This window comes from Pseudophryne corroboree, chromosome 2 (genome assembly GCF_028390025.1).
Source record: "Pseudophryne corroboree isolate aPseCor3 chromosome 2, aPseCor3.hap2, whole genome shotgun sequence".
NCBI lineage: Eukaryota > Metazoa > Chordata > Amphibia > Anura > Myobatrachidae > Pseudophryne > Pseudophryne corroboree.
In genome coordinates this window covers 623,441,606-623,456,791 of record NC_086445.1, presented here as the reverse complement: position 1 = coordinate 623,456,791, position 15,186 = coordinate 623,441,606, and the positions used below count along the sequence as shown (strand labels likewise).

The 15,186-nt window shown below is 44.2% G+C and overlaps 1 protein-coding gene across 1 annotated transcript in view; it reads left to right on the top strand.

Annotated features, from left to right (window-relative positions):
* ACACA (acetyl-CoA carboxylase alpha) overlaps positions 1-15,186 on the top strand; it is an 848,870-nt gene that overhangs the window by 377,839 nt on the left and 455,845 nt on the right. Inside the window, exons 29-30 of the mRNA XM_063951842.1 lie at positions 9,131-9,187; positions 12,023-12,067. Of these exons, the coding sequence (XP_063807912.1) occupies positions 9,131-9,187; positions 12,023-12,067 (102 nt within the window). The remainder of the gene's footprint in view (positions 1-9,130; positions 9,188-12,022; positions 12,068-15,186) is intronic.

The following is a 15,186-nucleotide window of genomic DNA, read 5'->3' as shown; positions in this document are numbered from 1 at the left end:
AAGGGGTATTATGTTCGTTGAGGAAAAACTACCTGTAGTTTTCCTGAATCTGAGAAATTAAATGAGGTGTGTGATGATGCGTGGTTTTCCCCCGATAACAACTGATAATTTCTAAAATGTTATTGGCATTATATCCTTTCCCGCCAGAGGTTAGGGTGCGTTGGGAAACACCCCCTAGGGTGGATAAAGCGCTCACATGCTTGTAAGGGCTCTACCCTCTCCTGAGATGGCCGCCCTTAAGGATCCTGCTGATAGAAAGCAGGAGGGTATCCTAAAATGTATTTACACACATACTGGTGTTATACTGCGACCAGCAATCGCCTCAGCCTGGATGTGCAGTGCTGGGTTGGCGTGGTCGGATTCCCTGACTAAAAATATTGATACCCTAGATAGGGACAGTATATTTTTGCCTATAGAGCATTTAAAAGATGCATTTCTATATATGCGTGATGCACAGCGGAATATTTGCCGACTGGCATCAAGTCTAAGTGCGTTGTCCATTTCTACCAGTAGAAGGTTATGTACACGTCAGTGGTCAGGTGATGCGTATTCCAAACGGCATTTGGAAGTATTGCCTTATTAAGAGTTATTTGGGGTCGGTCTTTCAGACCTGGTGGCCACGGCAACAGCTGGGAAATCCACGTTTGTACCCCAGGTCGCCTCTCAACATGAGAAGACGCCGTATTATCAGGCGCAGTCTTTTCGTGGACAAGCGGGCAAAAGGTTCCTCATTTCTGCCCCGTGACAGAGGGAGAGAAAAAAGGCTGCAGAAATCAGCCAGTTCCCAGGAACAGAAACCCTCTCCCGCCTCTGCCAAGCCCTCAGTATGACGCTGGGGCTTTACAAGCAGAATCAGGCACGGTGGGGGGCCCGTCTCAGTGAATTTCAGCGCGCAGTGGGCTCACTCGCAAGTAGACCCCTGGATCCTTCAGGTGATATCTCAGGGGTACAAATTAGAATTCGAGACGTCTCCCCCTCGCCGTTTCCTAAAGTCGGCTTTACCGATGTCTCCTTCTGACAGGGAGACAGTTTTGGAAGCCATTCACAAGCTGTATTCCCAGCAGGTGATAATCAAGGTACCCCTCCTGCAACAGGGAACGGGGTATTATTCCACACTGTTGTGGTACCGAAGCCGGACGGCTCGGTGAGACCGATTCTAAATCTAAAATCTTTGAACACTTACATACAGAGGTTCAAATTCAAGATTGAGTCACTCAGAGCAGTGATTACGAACCTGGAAGAAGGGGACTACATGATGTCTCGGGACATCAAGGATGCTTACCTTCATGTCAAAATTTACCCTTCTCATCAAGGGTACCTCAGGTTTATGGTACAGAACTGTCACTATCAGTTCAGACGCTGCCGTATGGAAGGTAATGGCCGAAATGATGATATTCCTTCGAAGGAAGGGAATTTTAGTTATCCCTTACTTGGATGATTCCCTGATAAGGGTAAGATCCAGGGAACAGTTGGAGGTCGGTGTAGCACTATCTCAGGTAGTGTTGCGGCAGCACGATTAGATTCTCAATATTCCAAAATCGCAGCTGGTTCCGACGACTTGTCTTCTGTTCCTAGGGATGATCCTGGACACAGTCCAGAAAAAGGTGTTTCTCCCGGAGGAGAAAGCCAGGGAGTTATCCGAGCTAGTCAGGAACCTCCTAAAACCGAGCCAAGTCTCAGTGCATCAATGCACAAGGGTTCTGGGTAAAATGGTGGCTTCCTACGAAGCAATCCCATTCGGCAGATTCCACGCAAGAACTTTCCAGTGGGACCTGCTGGACAAATGGTCCGGGTCGCATCTTCAGATGCATCAGCGGATAACCCGGTCACCAAGGACAAGGGTGTCCCTCCTGTGGTGGTTGCAGAGTGCTCATCTTCTAGAGGGCCGCAGATTCGGCATTCAGGACTGGGTCCTGGTGACCACGGATGCCAGTCTGCGAGGCTGGGGAGCAGTCACACAGGGAAGGAATATCCAGGGCTTATGGTCAAGCCTGGAGACATCACTTCACATAAATATCCTGAAGCTAAGGGCCATTTACAATGCTATAAGCTTAACAAGACCTCTGCTTCAAGGTCAGCCGGTGTTGATCCAGTCGGACAACATCACGGCAGTCACCCACGTAAACAGACAGGGTGGCACAAGAAGCAGGAGGGCAATGGCAGAAGCTGCAAGGATTCTTCGCTGGGCGGAAAATCATGTGATAGCACTGTCAGCGGTATTCATTCCGGGAGTGGACAACTGGGAAGCAGACTTCCTCAGCACGACCTCCACCCGGGAGAGTGGGGACTTCACCCAGAAGTCTTCCACATGATTATAAACCGTTGGGAAAAACTCGACAGGTATTGCGCCAGGTCAAGGGACCCTCAGGCAATAGCTGTAGACGCTCTGGTAACACCGTGGGTGTACCAGTCAGTGTATGTGTTCCCTCCTCTGCCTCTCATACCCAAGGTACTGAGATTGATAAGATGGAGAGGAGTAAGCACTATATTCGTGGCTCCGGATTGGCCAAGAAGGACTTGGTAACCGGAACTTCAAGAGATGCTCACGGAGGATCCGTGGCCTCTACCTCTAAGAAGGGACCTACTCCAGCAAGGACCCTGTCTGTTCCAAGACTTACCGCGGCTACGTTTGACGGCATGGCGGTTGAACGCCGGATCCTGAAGGAAAAAAGGCATTCCGGATGAAGTCATCCCTATCCTGATCAAAGCCAGGAAGGATGTAACCGCAAAACATTATCACCGCATTGGCGAAAATATGTTGCGTGGTGCGAGGCCAGTAAGGCCCGACGGAGGAAATTCAACTGGGTCGATTCCTACATTTCCTGCAAACAGGAGTGTCTATGGGCCTGAAATTGGGGTCCATTAAGGTTCAAATTTCGGCCCTGTCAATTTTCTTCCAAAAAGAACTAGCTTCAGTCCCTGAAGTTCAGACGTTTGTAAAAGGGGTACTGCATATACAGCCTCCTTTTGTGCCTCCAGTGGCACTTTGGGATCTCAATGTAGTTTTTTGGGTTCCAAAAGTCACATTGGTTTGAACCACTTAAATCTGTGGAGTTAAAATATCTCACATGGAAAGTGGTCATGCTGTTGGCCCTGGCCTGGGCCAGGCGCGTGTCAGAATTGGCGGCTTTATCCTGTAAAAGCCCTTATCTGATTTTCCATTCGGACAGGGCGGAATTGAGGACTCGTCCTCAGTTTCTCCCTAAGGTGGTTTCAGCGTTTCACCTGAACCAACCTATTGTGGTGCCTGCGGCTACTAGGGACTTGGAGGACTCCAAGTTGCTAGACGTTGTCAGGGCCCTGAAAATATATGTTTCCAGGACGGCTGGAGTCAGGAAAACTGACTCGCTGTTTATCCTGTATGCACCCAACAAGCTGGGTGCTCCTGCTTCTAAGCAGACTATTGCTCGTTGGATTTGTAGTACAATTCAGCTTGCACATTCTGTGGCAGGCCTGCCACAGCCAAAAATCTGTAAATGCCCACTCCACAAGGAAGGTGGGCTCATCTTGGGCGGCTGCCCGAGGGGTCTCGGCTTTACAACTTTGCCGAGCAGCTACTTGGTCAGGAGCAAATACGTTTGTAAAATTCTACAAAATTGATACCCTGGCTGAGGAGGACCTGGAGTTCTCTCATTTGGTGCTGCAGAGTCATCCGCACTCTCCCGCCCGTTTGGGAGCTTTGGTATAATCCCCATGGTCCTTACGGAGTCCCCAGCATCCACTTAGGACGTTAGAGAAAATAAGAATTTACTTACCGATAATTCTATTTCTCGTAGTCCGTAGTGGATGCTGGGCGCCCATCCCAAGTGCGGATTGTCTGCAATACTGGTACATAGTTATTGTTACCAAAAAATCGGGTTATTGCTGTAGTGAGCCATCTTTTCTAGAGGCTCCTCTGTTATCATGCTGTTAACTGGGTTCAGATCACAAGTTGTACGGTGTGATTGGTGTGGCTGGTATGAGTCTTACCCGGGATTCAAGATCCTTCCTTATTGTGTACGCTCGTCCGGGCACAGTATCCTAACTGAGGCTTGGAGGAGGGTCATAGGGGGAGGAGCCAGTGCACACCAGATAGTCCTAAAGCTTTTTTTAGATGTGCCCAGTCTCCTGCGGAGCCGCTATTCCCCATGGTCCTTACGGAGTCCCCAGCATCCACTACGGACTACGAGAAATAGAATTATCGGTAAGTAAATTCTTATTTTCATTAATTCCATGAAAAGCTATGTGTAGATCCCTGTTTAAATAGCTAGATTGTACCAATAGACCCCACTGCCAAGCTAATTACCTGGGATCATCACTGATATATATATATATATATATATATATATATATATATATATACATACACACAAAATAGTTTTTGCATGCACAATGCCCAGGTGTCGGAGTTGACAGCCAGGGACAGTGCTGTGCACCGTGCGAAATAGACGGCTGCAGTTGTCAAAGTGGTCAGTGTCACTGACCATTTATACATTGCCTATCACATTGCGCGTTATCTTGTAGAACTTCAGGAAGAGACTGCAATAGTATGCCACACTCCACTGAGCATATGAGTGGTTCCAGTGAATCCCAGGCTGGGAAAGGGTAACCAGATAGAGTGCATTCTTGGAGTGTCAATATGAACCACACTGCTGCTGCAGCATCATAAGAGCATTCTTTGGCATCTTCAATTTAACAGTAAACGTGGCTAAATCACAGATGCGCCATAATTTTGGAGGCTATAACATAACCCGCTAAAAGTTTTCTGCATACTCAAACAGAGAGGCCATTTGACATGGTTCTTTGTTGACAAGAACAACACCAAATTGCCTCTTGTACCTTCCCCAATGATAGGTCAGAATATTGTTGTTCTAATACCAGTGGGTGCCGATGCAGGATTTCTGACCGACACGTGCACAATCTATGCAAGTGCTGGTCAGAGCAGCTAAAGAGCAAGAGTGCACATTGGAAGACAGGTACTTTAACAGTCTCCCTCTTCAGCAAAGGAGCTCTTCATACATGCTGCTGTTGCAGGGATGTGCTAAATGTCTCAAGCAGGTCCTGCCAAATAACGTCAGAATGAACAATGTTAATACATTTCCCCCATGGTTTGAAAAATGTCAGTTATTAGCTGGAGTTGGTGCTTTATCTCTTTCCAAGTCTTAGTACATAGACCACTTATTTACAAGTGGGAGTGTTCCTAATGAGTAAGGCACTTCATACAAACTTTTAATGGCTTGCATGCCTTGTACTTGATATAGAATTATATTATATTTAATTTTATTTTATGTTTTTTATTTATTTATGTGTCTATTAGTACTATTATAAATTTGTATTTACATTTAACTACGAGTGAAGTGTGTATTTTTCTATTGTTAAATTATCAGCACCAACACCATACAATTTGCCTTGCAGTTATGCTTTTAGGGGATTAGTCACACCTGGGGCCTTATTCAGCTTGGTAGAACTGCAACTGCTGATAATCACACAGCAAGGGCCGCCCAGCATAAAAACTGCCCACCGATGCATTTGCAATTCTCAAAATGCAGCTGCAGAACAAATATCGAAAATCATCGACAGTTGTGGTTGACCCAGGCCTACTCAGAATAATGAGAATGCAGTTCACTGGGTGCCATGTTTTAATTTGTAGCAATCACAGCTGATGTCAGATGCACGCCCCAAAAATGTGCATGACACGTTGTCAATGCCCATTGTGATATGGAGAGGTGGAAAGTTGACACCAGGGAGGGGTGACAGGGAGAGGCAGGCAGAGTCAGGATGATGCCAGGGACAGGTGACAGGGAGAGGCAGGGTGCTGCCAGGGTGAGGTGACAGGGTGACACCAGGGAGGGGTGACAGGGAGAGGCAGGGTGACACAAGGGAGGGAAGACAGGGAGAGGCAGGGTGATGCCAGAGTAGATGCAGGGTGATGCCAGGGAGAGGCAAGGTGCTGCCAGGGAGAGGTGGACAGGGAGAGGCAAGGTGCTGCCAGGGAGAGGTGGACAGGGAGAGACAGGGTGCTGCCAGGGAGAGGTGACAGGGAGAGACAGGGTGCTGACAGGGAGAGGTGACAGGGTGACACCAGGGAGGGGTGACATGGAGAGGCAGCGTGATATAAATATTACAATTTGCAGTGCTTACCTGCAACCAGAACTGCAGCGCATTGAAAACGGTTCCATCTTGGGGCTTAACGCTGGGGGCAGTCATGAGATCCCCAGCGCTGGCGGCAAGCAGGACAGCCTCAAGCAGAGCAGATCCGATGGAAACTGGGTCTCAGGTCAGAGCAATCAGGGAGGGAGCCGCGGGAGGAGAGGGAATTGTGGCCCCTCCTCTTCTTCCAGCCACTGTGTAATAGAGCTGACAGCAGCTTAGCCTAAACTGCTGCTGGCGTGCTGCGCAATGTTACTGGCGGCCGGTGGAGAAGGTTCGGGTGGCGTCATAATGAGTCAGTGACTCATTATGAAGCCAGCAGCTTTGGGCCCCTTCACTGTGTTGGTCCCCAGTGCAATGCACTGGTTGCACTGGGGCAAGTTCCGCCTCTGAGGTACAGCTGTACTCACTGTTACATGTACACCACCGGTGATAACATTAAAAAAGAGGTCACAGGTCCCCAGACACCTTTTATATAACAATTGCCCTGGCTCAGCAACACAGACATCCACTCAGTTTTGTTGTGTGCCTACTGTTTCAGCAATTAATAACAGTTTATAACATAGTCTAGCGGTCTCACACTCTCTTCAAAGGATTGGGTTCTGGGAGCATATATGACTTAACTAACAAATAAAAAACTTTAATTACAAAAAGGTACGATGCTTATTTAGAAAAATAATGCAAATATGTACACCTGGCGCTGTCACCTACAGAGTGAGAGCAGCTAATCTTAGGGAACTTGATCCCAAATTTCCCCAAAAGATAAAAGAAACTAACCAGACAATAAGACAGCGCTTCTCACTTTGTATCAAAGTATTTTTACTTCATATATAAATTAAACACAATAAGGCACCGGCCAGTGCCAAAACTAAAACATACAAGTAATGTTTAAAACATATTTTACCACATACAAATATTATATATTACACATTGATATCGCAATCCCAATATGACTCTATTTAAAAAGACATATGGGAATATATATGGTATCTAAACGGGCTCTAATAAATGACACAAGCAAGCTTATTAACTTCATGCTGCTTGCTGAACTAACACCTTGCACCTCGCATGTGGGCTCATTAGCTAATGAAGATCTATCTATATAAGCTTGCTTGTGTCATTTATTAGAGCCCGTTTAGATACCATATATATTCCCATATGTCTTTTTAAATAGAGTCATATTGGGATTGCGATATCAATGTGTAATATATAATATTTGTATGTGGTAAAATATGTTTTAAACATTACAGGTTGAGTATCCCTTATCCAAAATGCTCGGGACCAGAGGTATTTTGGATATGGGATTTTTACGTATTTTGGAATAATTGCATACCATAATGAGATATCATGGTGATGGGACCCAAGTCTAAGCACAGAATGCATTTATGTTACATATACACCTTATACACACAGCCTGAAGGTAATTTTAGACAATATTTTTTATAACTTTGTGCATTAAACAAAGTGTGTGTACATTCACAAAATACATTTGTTTCATATACACCTTATACACACAGCCTGAAGGTAATTTAATACAATATTTTTAATAACTCTGTGTATTAAACAAAGTTTGTGTACATTGAGTCATCAGAAAACAAAGGTTTCACTATCTCACTCTCACTCAAAAAAGTCCGTATTTCGGAATATTCCGTATTTCGGATATTTGGATATGGGATACTCAACCTGTACTTGTATGTTTTAGTTTTGGCACTGGCCGGTGCCTTATTGTGTTTAATTTATATATGAAGTAAAAATACTTTGATACAAAGTGAGAAGCGCTGTCTTATTGTCTGGTTATTTAGAAAAGGATGTTAACAAGAAACTTACAAAACAGGCAAACGATCAAAATAAAAATAACAAATCTTACAGTTAACACGCAGCTAATCTGTCCCTGGAGAAACGGAAGAAAATTGCAGAGACTGCAGGTTACAACATTTATGCCAAGCACAGTGGTCGATTCACTTCAGCGCGCTGTTACTAGCGCCGGGAAGGAAGTCACAGAGCTATTCAATTCAGCACACTGTTAAGCCAGACTACAGGATTTCTGCTCGCACCCCCCTGAGGTGTGAACAGAAATCCGACAAAACTAGTACCACAATGCTGTTTTGTGCCTAAGTGCGGTGCAAAGTCAGAGAATGTCCATTCTCACAACTAAACACTCGGTTTAATGTGTGAGTACTGGACTTCTCTGACATAACAGTGAGCTGAATTGAATAGTTCCAGGACCCCCTCCCCATATACCTTACTGTATGTTTCCATGATGTCATCAAAAAATGGAAAATGACATAAAAGAGCAAGGCCAGCTAAAACTTCATATAATAATCAGTCCAATAATAAGATTCACAAGAGTGTAGCACTGGGTGAAAGACCGTTTGCTCCACAAGGAAATCATTTGGGTTATATCTGATAGTAAATCATATTTAATGTAGGCGACCACATGCAAAGCGAGAATGCTTTAGCAGGGTTTATATACAGTGGCCTATGTAGTAGGAACACTCAAAGTGAGTTAACACCCAAATCACACTACCAGGGCAGACCCAATCCCAAACCATGCTCTAATGCAAAGAGTATCATATAATACACATTGGGCCTGATTATGAGACATCTGCATACTGTAGATGTCTGTGAGAACTGTAGAAAGAAATTAGTCAGCTGTGCACATGTCCGTCAAGTAGCGCGACCACTGGGCTTCTGGGTTGCAACAGGCAATATGAGGAAAAGTGATTCTGCAGTAATATTAGAGTGACTAAAGTTATAAATTTTACTTCAAAATTAGTGAATACTGTTTTTAGTTTTCTTTAGTATTCTTTAGAAACTTAACTTCATATAATTAATGCTATCATTTATTTGTATTAAATTGAGGGTTACTACCTCGAAATTCTCAAACTTGTGATAAGGCATAATTTATTTTCTTTAATACATTTACTATTTATATGCATTTTTTTTTAATACTGACTTTTTAATGAAAAAAGTAATTTTTTTTTGGTTTCATTCTTAATAGAAAGCAGTGCTGATGGATCATGGCATTCGTAGACTGACATTTTTGGTAGCACAGAAGGTAATCCTTTGAAATTTACATTCTGGATATGTTACTTGTCTAACCATAGTCCTGTCATTTAAAACGACCTCTGTTTGTTTCATGTATTTGATTAAAATAGACTTTTCTTTAATAGATTTTTATATTAATATGAATGCACAAGATGAAAAGAATATCATGTGACAATTCTGAAGTATTTTTGTTTTTCAATATTATTATAGTGCTAGTATATAAATCAGGGATGGGGAACCTTTGGCTCTCCAGCTGTTGTTAAACTACAAATATCAGCATGCCCTGCAACAGTTTTGCTATTTGCCCATGCTAAAACTGTTGCAGGGCATGCTGGGATGTGTAGTTCAACAACAGCTGGAGGGCCAAAGGTTCCCCATCCCTGATATAAATGAATAATATTTATGTTCAGTTTAATTTTTGTTAGTTTTTTTTTCCCACTTAGTACTGTTAGAAAACTTTTTTTTACTTATATTTGTATAATTTTCACATGTCAAATTGGTATATGAACACTAAGGGAGGAATTAAATTGTTTTTTAAGAGTTTTTTTTACCTCGCTAAACCTTGCACCCAAATTTGGATATTGCTCCTGATACCTGCTGTATCCAATTTAGTGGAAAAAAATGGTTGCAGGGTTTGCAGCGCTGAAATCCCTGCTGCACGAATAAAAAAATAAAATAATAATGAAATAAATAAAATATATATATATATATCTTTACACTGGGAAGGGGGATGCTGGGAGATGTAGATGGTGGGGGTGGCGGGTTACCAGAGCAAATTCCTGTGGTTTTTCCTTTAAAATAATGTTTTTACAAAATAGAAAAAAAAAATCACTTACTGTGGAGGTGCAAGAAAAAAGATGCGATTATTTTTATAGAAATCAGTGGGGCAGATGTATTAAGCCTGGAGAAGTGATAAAGTGGAAGGTGATAATGCACCAGACAATCAGATGCTAACTGTCAAGTTACCAGCTGGGTTTGAAATGACATTTAGGAGCTGACTGGCTGGTGCATTATCACCTTCCACTTTATCACTTCTCGAGACTTAATACACCTGCCCCACTGTGTCTTATTTTCAGTCCTCTAATTGAATAGCAAAACCCCACTGCTTGGGTGACAATCCCTGCATTTTTTTCCCTGCTGTCAATTGACTTACCCCCCCCCCCCCCCCCCCCCCCCAAGGGCCTAATTCTGAGTTGGTAGTAAAGTAAAAAAGTAACTGTGCACCTTGGCTAAATCATGTATTGCCAGTGGGGCAGATCTACAATGTGCATAGATAGAGATTAGAGAAAGTCGTGTTCAAACTCAACTCTAAATTGCAGTGGAAAAATATAATTCTCTGGCATTATGTGAACTACATGTAAAGGGTTCCACACACTGGATAGACAGTGTCTAATTAGACAGTAGGTTGACCCCATATGGTCAACATGGTCAAAAGTTCACAGGTAAAAGGTGGACTGCTTCTGAGGATGAAAGGTACAAAAGGTCGATGTATTCAGTAGGTTGAACTGAAGCACACTTTTTTTCCACTTATGCTTCATTTGCCATCCACAAGGACTACAATTTGGAATAGTAACCTTGCCCAAAGTGTGGTGAGCATACATGGTATAGTAATTGGTGTCACATATGATAAAACATACAAAATGACACCCCCCAAAAAAAAACAAAAAAAACCCATCACAAAATTTGTCGACCATTTTCATGTCAACCTTTTGACCCTGTCAACCTTTTTACTGTCGACCCAACGATCCTGTTGACCGTTTGTATATCGAACATATGGGGTAGAACTATTGACTGTCTAAAACCTCTAGATCTATTATACCACACCCATGTGCAAAAGTAGCCAGTACTGTATTTACCCTGCATACAAAAATATTACATTTATGTGCTCCCCTTGCATTGCAAAATGGTTTGTCCAGGTACTTACTTTTTATTTTATAATCTCTCACATAATTTTTTTTGCTAGAAGTTTAAACTGTAGAACTGCCATCAGTTTACTATTATAGATATGTGTATATGTAAATCGGTCTTGCTGCTGACCCTGTTAAATTAATTATATATAACTGATAATTGTTTTAAAGGCTTGTGAGGTATTTAAGTGTTTTAAGCTGTATAAACGTGTTTTGGTGAACAGAAAGAACTTTTGTGCAGTGCTTCTTTAACCTTGTCTGGTGTTTCTGCTTATCTGGACAGTGTATTTTAACTTTCATGCCCATCATGAGCTTGGGAAACACCAAACAAAATCCGTCTGTTGAATGTTTCATAGGGATGAAATAATCAGAGCAAAATCCAACTGCGGGGTAAATTACTAAAGTGGGAGTTTTTTTTAGAACTGATGATGTTGCCCATAGCAACCAATCAGATTCTATCTATTATCTTCTAGAAGCAGCTAGATAAATGTTAAGTAGAATCTGATTGGTTGCTATGAGCAACATCGCCAGTTCTAAAAATTCCCACCTTAGTAAATTTACCTCTTAGAATCATTTTAGTATCATCCACTATACTCTTCTCCGTTTTCTCCACCATCAAAGGGAAAATGTGCAGCACTCCAGGGAACTCTCTCGACCTGCATACTCCTCCCATAGGCATCACGAGCCAGAGCTTGGACTGCGTGTTCTTTTTGCAGTTTAGACATTACCTTTCTAGTCCGCAATAACAAACCATACATACACATCATATACCTTGGTTATATTTAGAATCATTAACCCATACTTGAGTAGGGGACAATGTTGAAAATATGTTGAATGTTGTTTTTTTTGATGATGATGATCGTTAATGTTTATGGTACGTTTTTATCCTACTTACACATTTACTTCTCTCGTTTTTATTTTCCTTATGTTAAATTCAGGATTTCAGAAAACAAATTAACTGTGAGGTAGACCAACGTTTTCATGTGAGTATTAGAAATAAGGAATGTAAAAAATCAACAGTGAATAATGTGACCTGTTACACGTTGTTGATCATTCAAAAATGAGTTACGGTTAACATGTAATAGCAGCACATTTAGGGAAGCCAATCCTAGGATCAGCGGGATCCCGGGATTCTGGCCCAAAAATGCCCGGGATTTGAAACCCGGGATTGGAGCCTCCAGTCCCGGGATTCATGGGATTAGATTGCGCATGTGCATTGAGGGAGGGTGGGTGGGTGTAAGTAATACTTACTATTACTATTTGGTGGGCATCAGCCATGGACACACGCTGAACGCGACGGCGGCATTTCAAATGTAGCGCCGTCTGCCTGCCAATTAGAGCTGGCAGACCGGCAGTCAGTCAGGGAAGCTGCCGCAACAGCGGATCCTGATTGGCTGCCGGATTGCCCGTTCTAACTGGCTGGCGGCCAGCGCTACAATTTGAAAGCCACCAGCGTGTGTCCATGGCTGCCACCCGCCTAATAGTAAGTAGTATTACTTACACCCACCCACCCTCCTGCGCTGCTACCTACACACACCCTCCAGCGCTGTTCCCTACAGCTTCCCTCCCGTGCAGCTTCCTACACTACACCCACCCTCCAGCGCTGCTTCCTATAGCCTCCCTGCTCCCTACACCCTTCTCCACTGATCCCTACTGCAATCCCGGGATTGAGCGTTTTTCAATCCCAAATCCTGGGATTGGAAAAAAGGCCGGGGTTGGCCTCCATAAGCACATTATTGTTTATTGTTAACATTCTGTTCTTTCCTGGGCACTTCAGCACAATGTGTGTATAGGTAAGGGAGCTCTGTAGCCAGTAAGCAATGCAGCTGTCATATCACTCACCAGATTATGAAGTGTACCATATGGTTCTTGAAATCTCTAGATCATGGGTAGGCAGGTGCCAGACATTCAACATTACATGCCACTATAATTTTCAGGGAGCCACCACCATTGTAATAAAATACACCAAGCTTTTCAAGTTAGTAAAAGCTGTAATGTCACACACTATACACGCCTTAATCATTATACACAGGACATACCAATATAACACACCTGGTCAGGGCTGCAATTGAGGGGGTTTGGTGCTAAGGGGTTACAGAGAAGCGGTGAGGATGCCAGCAGTACTGCCGCTGCTTCACTGAGAAGGGCAGCTGCCATGATAGAGGCTGGACGCTTCTGGGAACTAAGGGACCCATTTATCAATGATAAAACGTGCTGCATGTGATATATGGTGCTCCAGCCAATCAGCTGTCAACTGTCATTTTTTAAACGCATGACAGGAGCTGATTGGCTGGAGTACCATTTATTTCTCTGACGTCCTAGTGGATGCTGGGGACTCCGTAAGGACCATGGGGAATAGACGGCTCCGCAGGAGACTGGGCACATCTAAAGAAAGATTTAGGACTATCTGGTGTGCACTGGCTCCTCCCCCTATGACCCTCCTCCAAGCCTCAGTTAGATTTCTGTGCCCGGCTGAGCTGGATGCACACTAGGGGCTCTCCTGAGCTCCTAGGAAGAAAGTGTTTGTTAGGTTTTTTATTTTCAGTGAGACCTGCTGGCAACAGGCTCACTGCATCGAGGGACTAAGGGGAGAAGAAGCGAACCTACCTAAGTGGTGGTAGCTTGGGCTTCTTAGGCTACTGGACACCATTAGCTCCAGAGGGATCGAACACAGGACCCGACCTCGCCGTCCCCCTTACAGAGCCAGAAGCAAGAAGGTGGTCCGGAAAATCGGCGGCTGAAGACTTCTGTCTTCTCCAAGGTAGCGCACAGCACTGCAGCTGTGCGCCATTGCTCCTCATGCACACCTCACACTCCGGTCACTGATGGGTGCAGGGCGCTGGGGGGGGGGGCGCCCTGAGCAGCAATACTGACACCTTGGCTGGCAAACTAGCACCATATATAGCCCCAGAGGCTATATAGGTGCTTTTTAACCCCTGCCAGAATCCATAAAAATGCGGGAGAAAGTCCGCGAAAAAGGGGCGGAGCTATCTCCTTCAGCACACTGGCGCCATTTTTCCCTCACAGCTCCGTTGGAGGGAAGCTCCCTGGCTCTCCCCTGCAGTCAATACACTACAGAAAGGGTAAAAAAGAGAGGGGGGGCACAATTTAGGCGCAATATATATATATTATAGGCAGCTATAGGGGAAAACACTCTGTATAGTGATATCCCTGTGTTATATAGCGCCCTGGAGTGTGCTGGCATACTCTCCCTCTGTCTCCCCAAAGGGCTTTGTGGGGTCCTGTCCTCTGTAAGAGCATTCCCTGTGTGTCTGCTGTGTGTCGGTACTGCTGTGTCGACATGTATGATGAGGATAATGATGTGGAGGCGGAGCAAATGCCTGTGAATGTGATGTCACCCCCTGCGGGGTCGACACCAGTGTGGATGGACTTATGGAAGGAATTACGTGACAGTGTCAGCTTCTTACATAAAAGGTTTGACGACATAGGACAGCCGGCTACTCAGCTTGTGCCTGTCCAAGCGTCTCAAATGTCATCAGGGGCTGTAAAACGCCCGCTACCTCTGATGACAGATACAGATGTCAACACGGATACCGACTCCAGTGTCGACGATGATGAGACGAGTGTACCCTCCAATAGATCCACCCGTTATATGATTGAGGCTATGAAAAATGTATTACACATTTCTGATGATACCCCAGGTACCACAAAAAAGGGTATTATGTTTGGTGAGAAAAAACTACCAGTAGTTTTTCCTGCATCTGACGAATTAAATGAGGTGTGTGAGGAAGCGTGGACTTCCCCAGATAAGAAATTGATCATTTCTAAACGGTTAATGGCTGCGTACCCTTTCCCGCCAGAGGATAGGTCACGCTGGGAAACACCCCCTAGGGTAGATAAAGCGCTGACACGCTTATCAAAGAAGGTGGCACTACCGTCTCCGGATACGGCCGCCCTAAAAGAACCTGCTGATAGAAAGCTGGAAAGTACCCTAAAAGCTATACACACACACACTGGCATTATATTGAGACCCGCTATTGCATCAGCTTGGATGTACAGTGCTGCTGCTGCGTGGTCAGACTCCCTGTCGGAAAACATTGATACCATGGATAGGGACAATATTTTGCTAACGATTGACCAT